We start from the raw sequence: 14,221 nt of genomic DNA, 5'->3' as shown, positions 1-14,221 counted from the left end.
TAGAACCAGTTCGTAGAACATCTTGAAAGCTGCCTTTTTGGATCAGAACCAAAGACAATACCTACGATGAGTAGAGAAGATTTAAGTACATGAGGACAAGGTCACAAAAACTATAAGCTTCCAGTTGCTATTGACTCCTATGTAATCTGCTCTATATACTTGAAATCACTTGAAATAGAAATCTTATTCTGTCAAAACGGAAAGAATGCTGTGACTTGGCCATTAGAAGTTCCTGTAGACTTCTCCCGGTAAACAGGTTGATATGCATAGAGCCCACAAATCCTGCCATCTACCTTCCCAGGAGTGATTTTGTTCAGTGTCCTTATCAGCTATGGTGGCACAATGTGGGCCATAACCTGGCAGGAATGGAGTGGGAACATGAATTGTGGACTGCAACTGTAAGTGATAACTCAGTTCCCTTTTTGGGGATCTGATTATTAGCACTGAGTGACATATTCTTTCTGTACCTCCAGTTCCTTCTTAGCAAGGCATTTCAAGGTTTTTGTTTACTGATATCTCTCCATTTTGTAGCTCATATTTTTTTTTCACCTTTATAAATGCTCACGAATACTTACTTTGATTTTAAAACACGAGCTCAAAACATCTTAGATTAAAACCTAATCAGTGCAAAGTCAGAACAAATCAGAAGGGCCCATGTATGTGTGAACTACTAAATTCACCCATGTATGTGTGAACTACTAAAGTCACTCAAGTAGCTCAGCTTATTTTGGCTTTTACATATTTCTTTTTTAAACAAAGTTAAAATGTCTCCTCTTCAGACTTTTTCTGGTCTTCATCAATAAAGGCAGATAGGAATGCCCTTTTCACATTATTCAAACCAGTCTTTTCTTTAAATTAAGAAATTTAAAAAAATTTAATTTCATATAGGAACTTGGACTCAGTAAATTAATATAAATTAATTTACTGAACTAGCGAAAAGCTATTTCTGTGCTTTTTGTAGGCACTGTAGACAGAAAAACAGGAACAATAACAATAATGGAAGGCAGTGAGAGTTTGTAGTAGATGAAAAAATTAGAGGATAAACAATTACAAGTGTTGGAGAAGATGCAGAGAAATTGGGGCCCTCATACATTGCTGGTGGGAATGTAAAATGGTGCACTGCTTGGAAAACAGTTTGGCAGTTCCTTAAAAACTTAAACATAATGTTACCATAAAAGCTACCAATTCCACACCTAGGTATACACCCAAAAAATTGACAACATATGTTCACACAAAAACTTGTTACACAGATGTCCTTATAAGCATTATTCATTATAGCGAAAAAGTGGGAACAAGCCAATGTCCATCAATGAATGAATGGTTAAACAAAATGTAGACTCTGCATACTATGGAATACTGTTCAGCCATTAAAAAGGAATAAAGTATTGATTCATGCTACAACATAGATTAACCTTCAAAACATCATGCTAAATGGAAGAAGCCAGACACAAGTCACAGATTATATGATTCCATTTATATGAGATATCCAGAATAGGTAAATCCATAAGATGGAACACAGATTGTTGGCTGCCAGTGGCTGAGGGGGGTGGGTAATTGGGAACAAGTGCTTAATGGATACGGGGGTTTCTTTTTGGAGTAATGAAAATATTCTGGAACTCGATGGTAGTTATGGTTGCACAACTGTAACTGTACTAAAAACCACTGAACTGTACACTTTAAAAGTGCGAATTCTATGGTGTATGAATTACACCTTTTTAAAAAATTAAAGGGTAGCATTTCAGTGTTCTTCCCAGTACCTTCTCCATTGCCTTGGCAGCAAAGATCTGCTTTTAGCCAGGATTCTCATTGTTTTTTTCATAGGAAATATTTTGACTCACTCAGTTTTGTGGCCTACTGATTAGAGTAGTTAACTTATAAATAAATGGCTGGTAAAAATAACTGATTAAAAAAAATTAGAACAGAGTAGGAAGAGTCATTTCAAACAATAATAGCACTTTTATTAGTCAACTTACTGATTCAGAAATGTTTCCTGAAGTGGGAGGTGGGGGGAAGCCAACCATCTTTTTCCTTATTCTGTTTTTTTTTCTTGCTCTATATTTATGTGAGGTACCTATAGTCTCTAATTTGATGTATGCTTGTCTCATTTCTCCTCCATGAATATAGTAACTTTTTTTCTGTCTTCCATTAGGTGAGAGAACAACCCATATTGTCTAGTAAAGGACTGGGCAGTGTGGTATTTTGGAAAGAATGCTCACTACTACATTAGGAAGGCTGAGTTCTAGTATCTACTCTGCCTGTCACTTTTTTACTGTGTGACCTTGGGCAAGTCACCTAATCAGTCTGAATATATGTCCTCATTACAAAATGTAGGAATGGAACTCCTTGGTCGACTTGGTTCAAGATTCTGTGTATCTGAGCGATCAATAAATACTGTAATTGATTACTTTCCTCTGAAAAAGTATTTCCATCTCAGGTTAGAGAATTGTGGTGGTCACTCTTTCAGTTTTAAATTGAGATAATATACTGATTAATGTAACTTCTTATATCAAGACTTTTATCTAATCACACATTTTGATTTCTATCTTAATTTGATTCATGGTTACAAATAGCTTTTAGGTGATAGTGCTGTACTGATAAAACAATGAAGACCCTGTCTTTGTGGACCTTACAGCATTGTGAAGCACTTGTCATGTAAACAGGCACTTACAGTTCAATGTAGTAATTGCTCTCATGAAGAGGCTATGACATGATTAGAGCCTAGCGTGTTGTAAGGCTCAAGATGGGGGATTGAAGGGGTGTCGTGTTAAACTCTTTAAGTAGTAGCTCTGGCTAAATTTTCTTGGAATTCCAAGAATCAGCTTCTTAAGCTGCAATTACGTCTGGTTATATCTGTTCAGAACTCCACTCTTTTGGTTTATTGTTTTAAAAAAGAGAAAAGTACTTGTATTTTGTGGCAAATTAAGGAAAATGATGGAGAGTCTCTGGTGTGAAATAATTTTACCTCTTCACAGACAGATCCAGTTGAGTATGTGGAAAACATGTGTGAAAACATGCAGCTGTACCCGCTGCAGGACTTTCTCACCGGAGATCAGCTTCTTTTTGAATACAAGCCAGAGGTAAGGAGGTGTCCATTTCTAGAACTTAAATTTAGAGAAAGAGGAGGGTGAGAAAGTGCAGAAATGTACTTAAGAACTGTGGGAATGGAGAAAACGTGATTATATTTAGTCAAATGTTTTGTTTGTTTAAATAGAAGAAATGTCAATAGTTTTGTGGATAATGTTTCATGATTCATTTGCATATGATTATGTTTTAATATGAGGAGAATAGTAACCCATCGGATCTTGTGTTTTTAGTCCTTATCGTTGCTGAAGGTTATTAAAGTAGGCCCTATGTTGGGATCATTTTATGGACGCGGGTGTGAGAGAGTGTAATGCATAGAGTATAATCTTTGGAATCCTGTACAAACTTGGTTAGAACCCTACTTTTGCCACTTGTAGCTGTGTCATTTTGTACAGATTACATCATTTTAACCTGAGTAAATTACTTAACCTTTAACCTCTGAAGCTGTGTATTATTTTCTATAAATTGGTGTACCTTAGGGTTATTTTTAGGATTAAATGAAATAGTGTATGTTAAACATTACCTGGCACATAGGAAAAGCTTAGTGATAGCTATTTTTTACTGTTCATACTGTTACAATGTAGGATTTGAGGTGAGTACTGCTTATGGCTTTATTAAGAAACATTTTAAATAACTGATAGACTAATGAAGTTTTGTAAATTAGAGTGTTCATGGACCATAGACATATTTTCAGTAACATTAACATGCTAGGATCTTGGGGGTCTAACACAATGTGGTTTTGCCTTTTTAACAGAGATGTATAAGTTAAAGTTGTTATTGGGTGTGTGTCTTCTCCCTAACCCTCCATCCCTTATTAGGTCATTGCTGAAGCCCTTAATCAGCTAGTTCCTCAAAAAGCAAATCTTGTTCTTCTGTCTGGTGCTAATGAAGGAAAGTGTGACCTCAAAGAGAAATGGTTTGGAACTCAGTATAGTATGGAAGGTAAAATATTTTTAATAGGTGTCCTATATTTAGGTGTATCTGACTCACCTGAGAATTTTTATCACTTAATAATTTGTCTGATGGGAGGGGAAAATACCTATATTTTTTAGAAAATACTTTGAAATGAAAATTATTTATACTTCTTTGCAGGAAACTATTTTCTGTTGTGCTTATCTCTATATTTATTAGCTAGTGAAAAAATCCTGTTTCTTGGCAGTTTGGGGGCAGTTTTGAGTATGTTTTAGAAAAGTACACCTCAAATGTCAGAGTGCAGGGAAGGAGATCTTATTAAAATACAGATTCTGATTCAGTAGCTCTGGGGTGGGCCTGAGACTCTGCAATTCTGATAAGCTCCCTGGTGATATCAGTGCTGCAGAGACTGTACTTTGAGAAGCAAGAGTCTAGAGTGCCTGAATATGTCACTCAAAGGTTTCATAAGAAAGGAGGATTCATTCATGAAGGCCAGTTGTTGACTGGTTTGTTATTAAGAGAATTCAGAATATTGCATCCTTTATTGGATCAGTTTGTTTTTCCATCTCTACAGATGTTGAAAACCCTTGGGCTGAACTGTGGAAGAGTAATTTCGAATTGAATCCAGATCTTCATCTTCCAGCTGAAAACAAGTACATAGGTCAGTGAAATAGCAAGCGCAATGCATAATTCATCCATATACTAATAAAACAAATAACACCTGTATAGAACATTGTTCTACAAAGAACCATTTGAATCATATTTGTTTCCCAGCAACACTGTGGGGTGGGCATTACTGTTTTCTTACCTTTTCGAAAGAGAACTGAGGCTCAAAATGGAAGGTGACTTGTCCAAGACTATTCAGTTGCTGCATGGAGGAAACAGGACTTAAATATAGATCTTGGGACTCTCTGAAGCTTCTGCTTTTGCTTATATATCATAGCTCATCCTTTCATTCAGTCTACATAGGAATTGCCATTATCTTGTATGGTTGGTTTTGTGTTTTTCAAGCTACAGATTGCAACCCATTTTAGAGGCTTGTGAAATCAGTGTAATGGGTTGTGAAAACATTCAAAAAATCAATTAGAATGGAAAATAGCAAAATGTTTCATTGCATAAAGGGTATTATTTTAAGAACTTTTGTTCTATATAGGTATATATGTGTATATCTGTCTGTCTACTAGCTTGGAAAACATTTCCTAAAGAAAAGTTACTTAGATTTCTGAAACCAAGAAGAGATTGCTGGGAATCCTGTTAAAATACCTGAATGAATTATTACTTTTGTTGTTGTTGTTGTTGTTAGCCACGGACTTCATGTTGAAGGCTTTTGATTGCCCTGAGACAGAATACCCTGTTAAAATTGTGAATACGCCACAAGGTTGCCTATGGTATAAGAAAGACAACAAATTCAAAATCCCCAAAGGTAAAATGTTTCCTTCCCTAAAAGGAGTGAAATAAGTGTTACAAATCTTTCTCCACTTTGTAGCAACCTTTTTGTCTTATGTCTATCACCTATCTCCCTTCCCTCCCCTTCCATTTTAAGACCTTCTCTAGGCTTATCTGTTAGACCTATACTGTGTTCCTGTTCTATCACAGAAATCCTTGGAGACACTGCAGATTCCAGGAAATAAAGATTCAAGCCTAAAATGAAATTCTTTTCAGATATTTTTCTTTCAGTTAAATGAAAGCAGAACCAGGTATTTGACCATCTTAGGAAGTAGGTGGTACTTTTGAACATTATTTTTAAAAAGAAAGAAAAAATAAAAAAATGAAAAGAGATAGAATCAAAATATGCTGAAGGAAATTACTCTTAGACATGATAGCCTCGTTTAGCAAATATCTCCCTCTACTGTTTTGCTTTTCAACACAAAGGAAGCATACTGTATAGTTAAACAGACTCTAAAATCCTTATATTCAACATGGTGGCCCAAACTATGTTGCTTTTTTTTCAGTTCTTATGCATAGCAAAAGAACTTTCTGCAGCAACATGGACTCAAAGGCTGAGTGCTCTTGGTTTGCATTTAATCCATATCCCTGACCTCAACATAACTGCCCTGTAGCTCTGAGAGATTCTTGAGTTTATTGGGAAGGTGTTGCCTCAGTTTTTCTCGAATAGCTTATAAGAGTTTCTAAAATTTTTCTTAACATTTATTCAGCGTCCTTGGACAGGTTCTGCTGTAACATTTTGTGAGCATCAGGATGTTGCCTTAATGTTATTGGCTTGTATACCTCTGTAAACATTTTTCCTGGACTAAAGCTATTGATAAAAATGAGTATCCAATAGGCCAGTTTATATATCTGTCTATATATCAGGTCTTCCCACTGATTAAGTGTGCCTTCTGGACATTATTTGGAATGGTAAATATAACTTTTTAAAGACCCTTAAGGATAAAAAAATGTAATGAGCATTTAAGAATTAGTAGTTTATTTCAGAATTTTTAAAAATATGATACTGGGAGTAAATAGCAGATGTATAAACTATTGGAGTCCTCTGGACTATATTTTCTTATCTGTGGTCTTTTCTTTCAGCATATATACGTTTCCATCTGATCTCACCTTTGATACAGAAGTCTGCAGCAAAGTAAGCAATTGTCCTCTTTTCTAGAAAATACATTTATTATTATTGAAAATTATTTTGTTTCATTATGAATCAGTCTGTCATTTTCTATATCGGTACTTGAGCTATGCTTGTTGATTTATGTATTTTTTTCTGTGCCCAAGACAAATTATTTGTATTGATAACTAAATATTAAAACGGAATTATGGCTGCTGCATCTCCAGTATCCATTTGTAAAACATGCTGATAGTGTAGGCTAGTCATAGAATTACTGGATTGTGATAGTTACTTAGAGATGAGTTTGGGTTAGCTACCAGTCCATAATAAGGACTAATGGATCTGTTGATCATGTATTTAGAGATTGCCAAGGAATCTGATTATGTATACTTTTCTTAGCAAATTACTTTTATATTTATGTAGATAGCTACATTGTGGGTGATCAGAGAACATAAAATGTCCCTGAAACATAGGAGGTGCTCAGGAAATGTTAGTGTATTTATTCCTTTCTTTTGCCACTTAAAGTATAAAATCCAACCTTAAAATGACAAGCAATGCTAACATTTATTAATATCCACTTTGAAAAAATGCCTTACCTTCTTCCCTTCCCTCAGAGTTTTATCAGTCAGAAAACCTAGGCCACAGGAATAGCCAGAGCCAGTTGTCTTTGATGCCTTTTACACTTACTTCCCTGTGCAGGATAAATATTATCATTTTCTATGTATGCTTAACATGAAAAAAATTGTGGTGCACAGTGGGAAGTAGGAGTCTATGATGCTCATGTGAAACTAAGTCTCGAGCAAGCTGTATTTACCTTTGAACTCAATTAGTATTCAGTTTTACATTCTGCAGTAGCGAATTAACAGCTTTCTAAAAGTAAAGTTTCTTACTTTAAATCAAAGCAAATCTATTCATGTCTGTTTCTTGACAATTAATGATGTTGTTTGCATTTTATACTCCCAGCGTGGTCCTCTTTGACATCTTTGTCAATATCCTTACCCATAACCTTGCGGAACCAGCTTATGAAGCAGATGTGGCACAGCTGGAGTATAAGCTGGTAGCTGGAGAACACGGTTTAATTATTCGAGTGAAAGGATTCAACCACAAACTACCTGTAAGTATAAGTGCTCTGTTTTCCTCATAGAGAGCTTTAAAATATGATACCTACATTTCTTGCCCGTTTAGCACCAAGCATAGAAGCTTGCGCATAGAGTGCTATACCTCGAAAGAAATCTTTCTTAATTTGGATTATCATGTTTAATTGGCTGATGACAACTGCTCTAACTTTGGCCACACATAAGAGCAACATATATTCATTAATTACTAGCAACACATACAATACAGCCTGTGCTTCAGGCTTGATTTCACTTCCCTTTGCTGTCAGTTACTCTGCAGCCAATACTGGCATTTAGGATTAGTTTGAGCTTGATTTCATATCATACAGCAATCAGATTTAAAGTACCTGGCACATTGCCTGACAGAGTAGAACTCAAATGTTTGTGTCCTTTCTTCCTCTTCTTACACTCTACCGCATTGTTTCGAGTCTTGTTTCTCAGCTCTCAGTTTATGAGCCTTTTAAAGACAGAGTCTGTAAGTTGTCAGTAGTGTATCTTTAGGTAAGGAATGTGTTCCAATGTCACTTTGTCCAAAACTTCATAAGCAGAGGAAGAAATAATATGGGGTGCTAGCTAAAAGGATTAGATCACTACATACCAGGTGAAGTAATATAATATACCCAACAATGAATTTTATATCTTGGTTTCTTGAGTAAAACATATATTAAGGTTTGGGGAACTGGGTTCACACAAGAAAAAATCTGGAAGGAAGGACCTGGCAGAAATTAGACCTGTGCTAAGAGATAATAGCTTCCATATCTTAGCAAAAACTCTAGTAAAGAGTATAGTTCTCTCTTTTATATACTTGTCCCTATCAGTCTCCCCAGGGAACAAAGATTGGTCTTAGGAGGAGACGTCATGGAATATTTTACTTTTGTCAACCTTTCAAGGCCTACATATAATGTAATTTAAGATCCTAACAGATTAAAGCCTAATACAGTGGTTGTCACTTGTGGGGTGGGGGCGGGGGGGTATGTTTTGGAATTACCTGGAGAGCTTTTCAAAATACAAAATAGAAAAGTATTTGAGGTTCTTTATTTTATGAAGCTTACCTAGCCTTATTATTAAAACTTGAGATAGAATATAAATATATAAAACCAGAGACCAGTTTTACCTGTAAAATATAGATGCAAACATTTTAAAGTCTGAAAATAAAATTCAAAAATGTAACAAAGAGGATAATCGGCCACAACCAAGTGCCAGGAATGGAAAGGATTGGTTGTTCAGTATTAGGAAGTTGATGAGCATAAATTATAACACAGGTCAAAAGAGAAGCACTATAGGCATCCTCGGAGATACTGCAGTTTTTGTTCTAGGCCTCCGCAATAAAGCGAGTATCTCAATAAAGCAAATTGTAAGCTTTTTGCTGGTTTCACTTAGTAAAAAATGCACATCTGCGAAGCATGCAGTAAAGCAAAGAACAATAAAATGAGGTATGCCTATATGTGAATATAGTGATAAATGCCAAAAAGTGATTTGATAAATTTGAAGGGGCATTCCTAATAAGTAGAAATGGAGGGAAATTACTTAAACACAATTAAAAATCTTAATTTAAAAACAGTAACAGCAAATATTACACTAACTGATGAAATGCTAAACATTAAAAGCAGGAATAAGCCAGTGATACCCACAATCACTTCTATTATTCAGCATTGTTTTAGAGGTTCTGACTACTACATTAAAACAAAAAAGAAAATGAAATAAATAAAAACACTTGGAAAGAGAAAGTATTTCTCTTTATAATATAATGTGATTGTATTCTTAGACCTAAGATACCACTAAAAATTAAAAATAACTTGTGGCTGGTTATAAGATCAGTATATCAAAATTTTCTTGTAATAGAAATAACCACTTAGAAATGAGTAGAAAAAACTTCTATTTTATAATATTGAGAAAAACAAAATACCTAGGAATAAGTAAGAAAAATGTAGAAGCTGTGTAAACTATAACTCTTATTGAAACATATAAAAAAAGACTTTAAATAAGGAGTGAGACTCATCATATTTCTGGATAGGACAGCTTGATATAAAGTTGTCATTACTTCAAAAATTAATATATAAATCTAATGTGCTCCCAATTAAAATCACATTTAGGGACAGTGGGTATGTGGATAAAATTATTTTTAAGTTCATTTGGAAGAAAAAATGTTTAATACCCATGAACATTATAAAAATAGAAGAATCATTGCCCCAAATTTGACAATTATTGAGGATTTTAGCCCTTAGAGGGTCTTTTAGTCATCTCTGTGTCCCCTACAATGCCTGTTATCATGCTGCGCCCCTGGTAAATACCAATGGAGTAGAGCCAGAGGAGAGAAAGAGCAATCAGGGGAATTGTTTCATAAACTGTATAAATGTCTAACCAATGTACTGTGTGTGTGTATACTTGAAGCTAATAATAAATTTTTTTAAAAAAGGAAAACAGCCTCCCCGCCCCCCCCAAAAAACCCCAAAGCTTAGTGGATTTCTATGCTTTTCCATTTAAATGCTTCTCTTTTTTAGCTACTGTTTCAGCTCATTATTGACTACTTAGCGGAGTTTAATTCCACACCAGCTGTCTTCACAATGATAACTGAGCAGCTGAAGAAGACCTACTTTAACATCCTCATCAAGCCTGAGACTCTGGCCAAGTGGGTATACACGGAATCAGCTTATATTCTGAAGACATGAAAGTATTTGCCTTCGTACGGGTTAGAGGTAGAGAATGAGGCTATAGTTTCAGTGCTTATTGTCAAACATGTTAGAATTATACTATGGTTTAAGAAACTAGGCTATCGGGTTAAAGGATTTCTAAACCCAGCTAAAGTAGCTGTCTGTAAGTAGGACTGAAAGTAACCTACTGTATTTAATTAGAGACCGAGTGTAAAAAATGGTGTTTTTTCCCAAAGTTTGTAAGTAAATAACAGCAATTCAAGAACTGCTGGCTTTGTTGTAGCTCAAAATTGCTTGCCGCTGATTTTACTGTGGTGATTTTAGCGTGTTGGGTATTGTTATGAGTAGCTGAATTAAACTGCTTAACACATCATTTATCTAGCAACTGCAGCTATCTGGAATTCAGCCAAGGTTTCAGAAGAGAGCATAATAAAAGCTACAATAACTAATAACCAAATATAAATTGGAAAGGAGTGTTGTCTGGAACTATTGATATGATAATGTATAATCAATAACTCCTGAATACTACTAGATTACAGTATGGGAAAGTAATAATAATAACATCTTTTTGTTGAAGATTTGTAATGTGCTAGATCTAAGAACTTTATATGTATTTATTTATCTAATTTTCACCAAAACCCTATTGTTACTTCCCTTCTTTTACAAATGAAGAAATTGAGTCATAGATGTAGGTGATTTGCCAAGTTCAAACAGCTTAGTGTGGGAAATGGGGTAGGGGTTGGTCTAATTTTGGCCTAGAGCCACTACCTACACTGTCACTTCAGGAATAGATATTCATAATGGTGGCTTCCAGTAATTAATAATGTTAGATTTTAAATAAGAATAGTAATAATTTAAAATTGGTATGTGACTCATCTGGCAACTTTATGTGAAATATTTTATTTCTCAACCGAGACAGATAAGTGAGTTGTTGTACCAGTGAGCAAATCTATGCAAAAGTTTATGTATGCAATTTAAAAAGCTTTTTGGTGATTGTTTCCCTATCTTAAGTTGTGATAGCAATTGTCTCTCTTTAAAACATATCTATAGAAATTTAACTAAATCCTTCCTTAGCTTCAAGATTCATTTCTTACAATAAAACTTTGTTTTTTTCCTGCCCTCTGTACAGAGACGTGCGGCTTTTAATCCTGGAATATGCCCGTTGGTCTATGATTGACAAGTACCGAGCTTTGATGGATGGCCTTTCCCTTGAGTCTCTGCTGAGCTTTGTCAAAGAGTTCAAATCCCAGCTCTTCGTTGAGGGCCTGGTACAAGGAAATGTCACAAGCACAGTGAGTGTGAGGTGCTCTGTTGCCATTGGCCAGGTCTGAATGAATGCTGCTGTGGGCTCTGGAATTGCATTAGTTCTTCCCCGAAGCTCTGTAGGTTTGGCAGGCCAGCACTGTCATAGTCTCTTTGGGGGGAACTTGGCCCCTCTGACGCTGGGCAAGACTTTCCTTTGAAGGAAATTGCTGGTAATGGACCAGGACTTCAAAATGGGTTTGCTAAGTATGTGGTGTCGGTTACACTTATTGAAGATTGTGTGCAGAAACTACAAACAGTTTAAAGATTAAAGCGGGAACTGGGTAGTGGGAACACATGCATACTTAGGCAGAACATGTTGTGTGAACCTTGTGTGAAGCTAGGGAGCTCGGGCTTTATCCTGTAGGAAATGGAAAACCACCGAAGGATTTAAAAGAGGATTTGTCATTAAGAAAGAACTGAGGGGCCAGTTATGAGGCTGTTATAAAAGTTGACATGAAGTATGGTTTCACTTGTATGAGATGCTAGTGTAGTCAAAGTCATAGAAACAGAAAGCGGAATGGTGGTTACCAGGGGTTGGGGAGAGGTGAATTGTGGTTTTATAGGTACAGTTTGTTTTGCAAGATGAAAAGTTCTAGAGTTCCGTTTCACAACACTATGAATATGCTTAACACCACAGAACTGTGCACTTTAAAGTGGTTAAGATGGTAAACTTCGTTATGTGTTTTTACCATATATACACACACATACACAGAAAGTTGAAGTGAAAAATGATGAAGCCCCGAGGGTAGGCAAAATAATTGAGAAAGAAGTACTTAAATAATGAGATGGAGGATGGCCAAGACTCAGTGATGGCATGGGGGTGAGGGTGAAGGAAGGATCTAGGGCGATGCCCAGATTTCTTGCTTGAACCAGTGGGTTGGTGGAGGAGGAGGAGCAGTTGTAGGTTGGGGGCATATGAGGAGTTTGTTTTGATACATATTGAGTTGGGTGTGTCTGTGGGACCATCTTCCTCATTGGCCTACCAGATTTTCAGGACTGGCCCTGATGAAAAATGTAAATGGTCACTCGAGACTGGCTGGCATCCTTCCCACTTTCTTTATGACTTTTATCCTACATCCCAAAGCCAGCCTTAGTTTCTGTCCTGCCCATAGAAAGAAGTATAAAGCCTCAGCCCACAGAGAAGAGCAGGGATAGTTGCCTGCGTGTCCGAGCACGGTGGTAGTATCTATCGGGCAGCGGCTTTTGGTCCAGAGGACTTAGTGCCATGTTTTGCCCCAAGTAGAAACCACTTTAAAGATGAGCTCACCCCTCCACTTATCCCTCCTTTTATAGGCAAGAAAAGAGAATTTGAGAGGGGGAGAGGATGCATTCACTTAGTATTAAGTATTATTCTACTGCTCGCTCTGTGCCACGCTCCATATTAATAGACCCAGGCTTCTCAAATGCAGTCACAGTTGTCATAGAGGGCACATACTGGTGGGGGTGAACTGAACAGTTAAGTTTGTTCCAGTGTGGGAAGTAGTTATTGTGCCAAGGAGAACAGAAGAGGAGCTGTTCAAGTGACAGCCACTTAGTATTCAACAAACAGGATTAAATCAGTGAATGATGAGCCCAGTCGGTGAATGACTTACCCAACATTTCGGGTGACAGACTCTGCTTTCCTCGTGTTAGCCATAGCTTCCCAGAAATTAGAATATTGATATTAGTTGGTTCTGGGTGAAACTGATGTCAAGAGAGCCTGATGTAGTTATTTTCTTCTTCTTTGCCTCCTAGGAATCTATGGATTTCCTGAAATACGTTGTCGAGTGAGTACCGCTTTGAGTTTTCTCTTTGGGCGTTATGTGTCCTTACCAGCAGCAGGGCTTTGAGCCACACAGCTCAGTTGTCGCTAAATCCGTGATGGAGATACTTCTTGTGGTAGGTTTTCATGAGGCTACTATGTAAAAAAGTAATTCAGAAGGAACTGTGGAAGGCCTGACCTCTTTTTCAGTTTTTGGGTAAGGGTTAAGAGGATAAAGGCATTGCCTCAGTGACCCACACTGATTCTTTTGCAGCAAGCTGAACTTCATGCCCCTGGAGCAGGAGATGTCTGTGCAGTTCCAGGTGGTAGAACTGCCCAGTGGCCACCACCTATGCAAAGTGAAAGCTCTGAACAAGGGTGATGCCAACTCTGAAGTCACTGTGTACTACCAGGTCAGTTGGCCCCTTTACACAGAGCCATTCTCATGGCTAAGTACCTTTAGGGCACTAAAGCCTAGGGGAGTAGTGGCCCTATGACCTTCAAGGCCCTCTTGTAGTTAGTTACCTCTGTAGTTTTGTGCTTGGGGTCATTTGTTTTCTTGAAGCAACTACATTTAAAAATTGCTCCTGTCAGTGAAATGGACCCTTTTAAAATCACAGTGCTTCATTCACCACCTAAACACCAGTCCAGAGGGATAGAGACTGAAGCACGGCTGGAAATTCCTATATGTTCCCCTGACAGAACCCTAGGCAGCAGAACGACATTCGTTAAAAGGACAGTTTTGGAAATGAGACAAAAGTAAACATAGCCAAGCAATCAATCTACAGCAAACAGAATGACTACCAGTTATAATGAAAAGTTTCAGAGCACCAGAGCGATAGGATTTAGCACCTCTCTTTTA

At 36.9% G+C, this 14,221-nt stretch overlaps 1 protein-coding gene across 5 annotated transcripts in view; it reads left to right on the top strand.

Moving 5' to 3' along the window:
• Positions 1–14,221, top strand: part of NRDC (nardilysin convertase) — a 69,450-nt gene that overhangs the window by 50,086 nt on the left and 5,143 nt on the right. For all 5 annotated transcript variants that reach the window (XM_006919190.3, XM_015595114.2, XM_006919189.3 and 2 more), the window contains 10 exons: positions 2,973–3,077; positions 3,900–4,023; positions 4,568–4,654; positions 5,297–5,416; positions 6,523–6,574; positions 7,511–7,661; positions 10,164–10,291; positions 11,443–11,605; positions 13,353–13,384; positions 13,634–13,772. In XM_006919190.3, coding sequence (XP_006919252.1) covers positions 2,973–3,077; positions 3,900–4,023; positions 4,568–4,654; positions 5,297–5,416; positions 6,523–6,574; positions 7,511–7,661; positions 10,164–10,291; positions 11,443–11,605; positions 13,353–13,384; positions 13,634–13,772 — 1,101 coding nt within the window. The remainder of the gene's footprint in view (positions 1–2,972; positions 3,078–3,899; positions 4,024–4,567; positions 4,655–5,296; positions 5,417–6,522; positions 6,575–7,510; positions 7,662–10,163; positions 10,292–11,442; positions 11,606–13,352; positions 13,385–13,633; positions 13,773–14,221) is intronic.

Source organism: Pteropus alecto, unplaced genomic scaffold (genome assembly GCF_000325575.1).
Source record: "Pteropus alecto unplaced genomic scaffold, ASM32557v1 scaffold25, whole genome shotgun sequence".
NCBI lineage: Eukaryota > Metazoa > Chordata > Mammalia > Chiroptera > Pteropodidae > Pteropus > Pteropus alecto.
The sequence above is the reverse complement of the archived record's forward strand: the minus strand, read 5'-3'. Positions and strand labels throughout refer to the sequence as shown.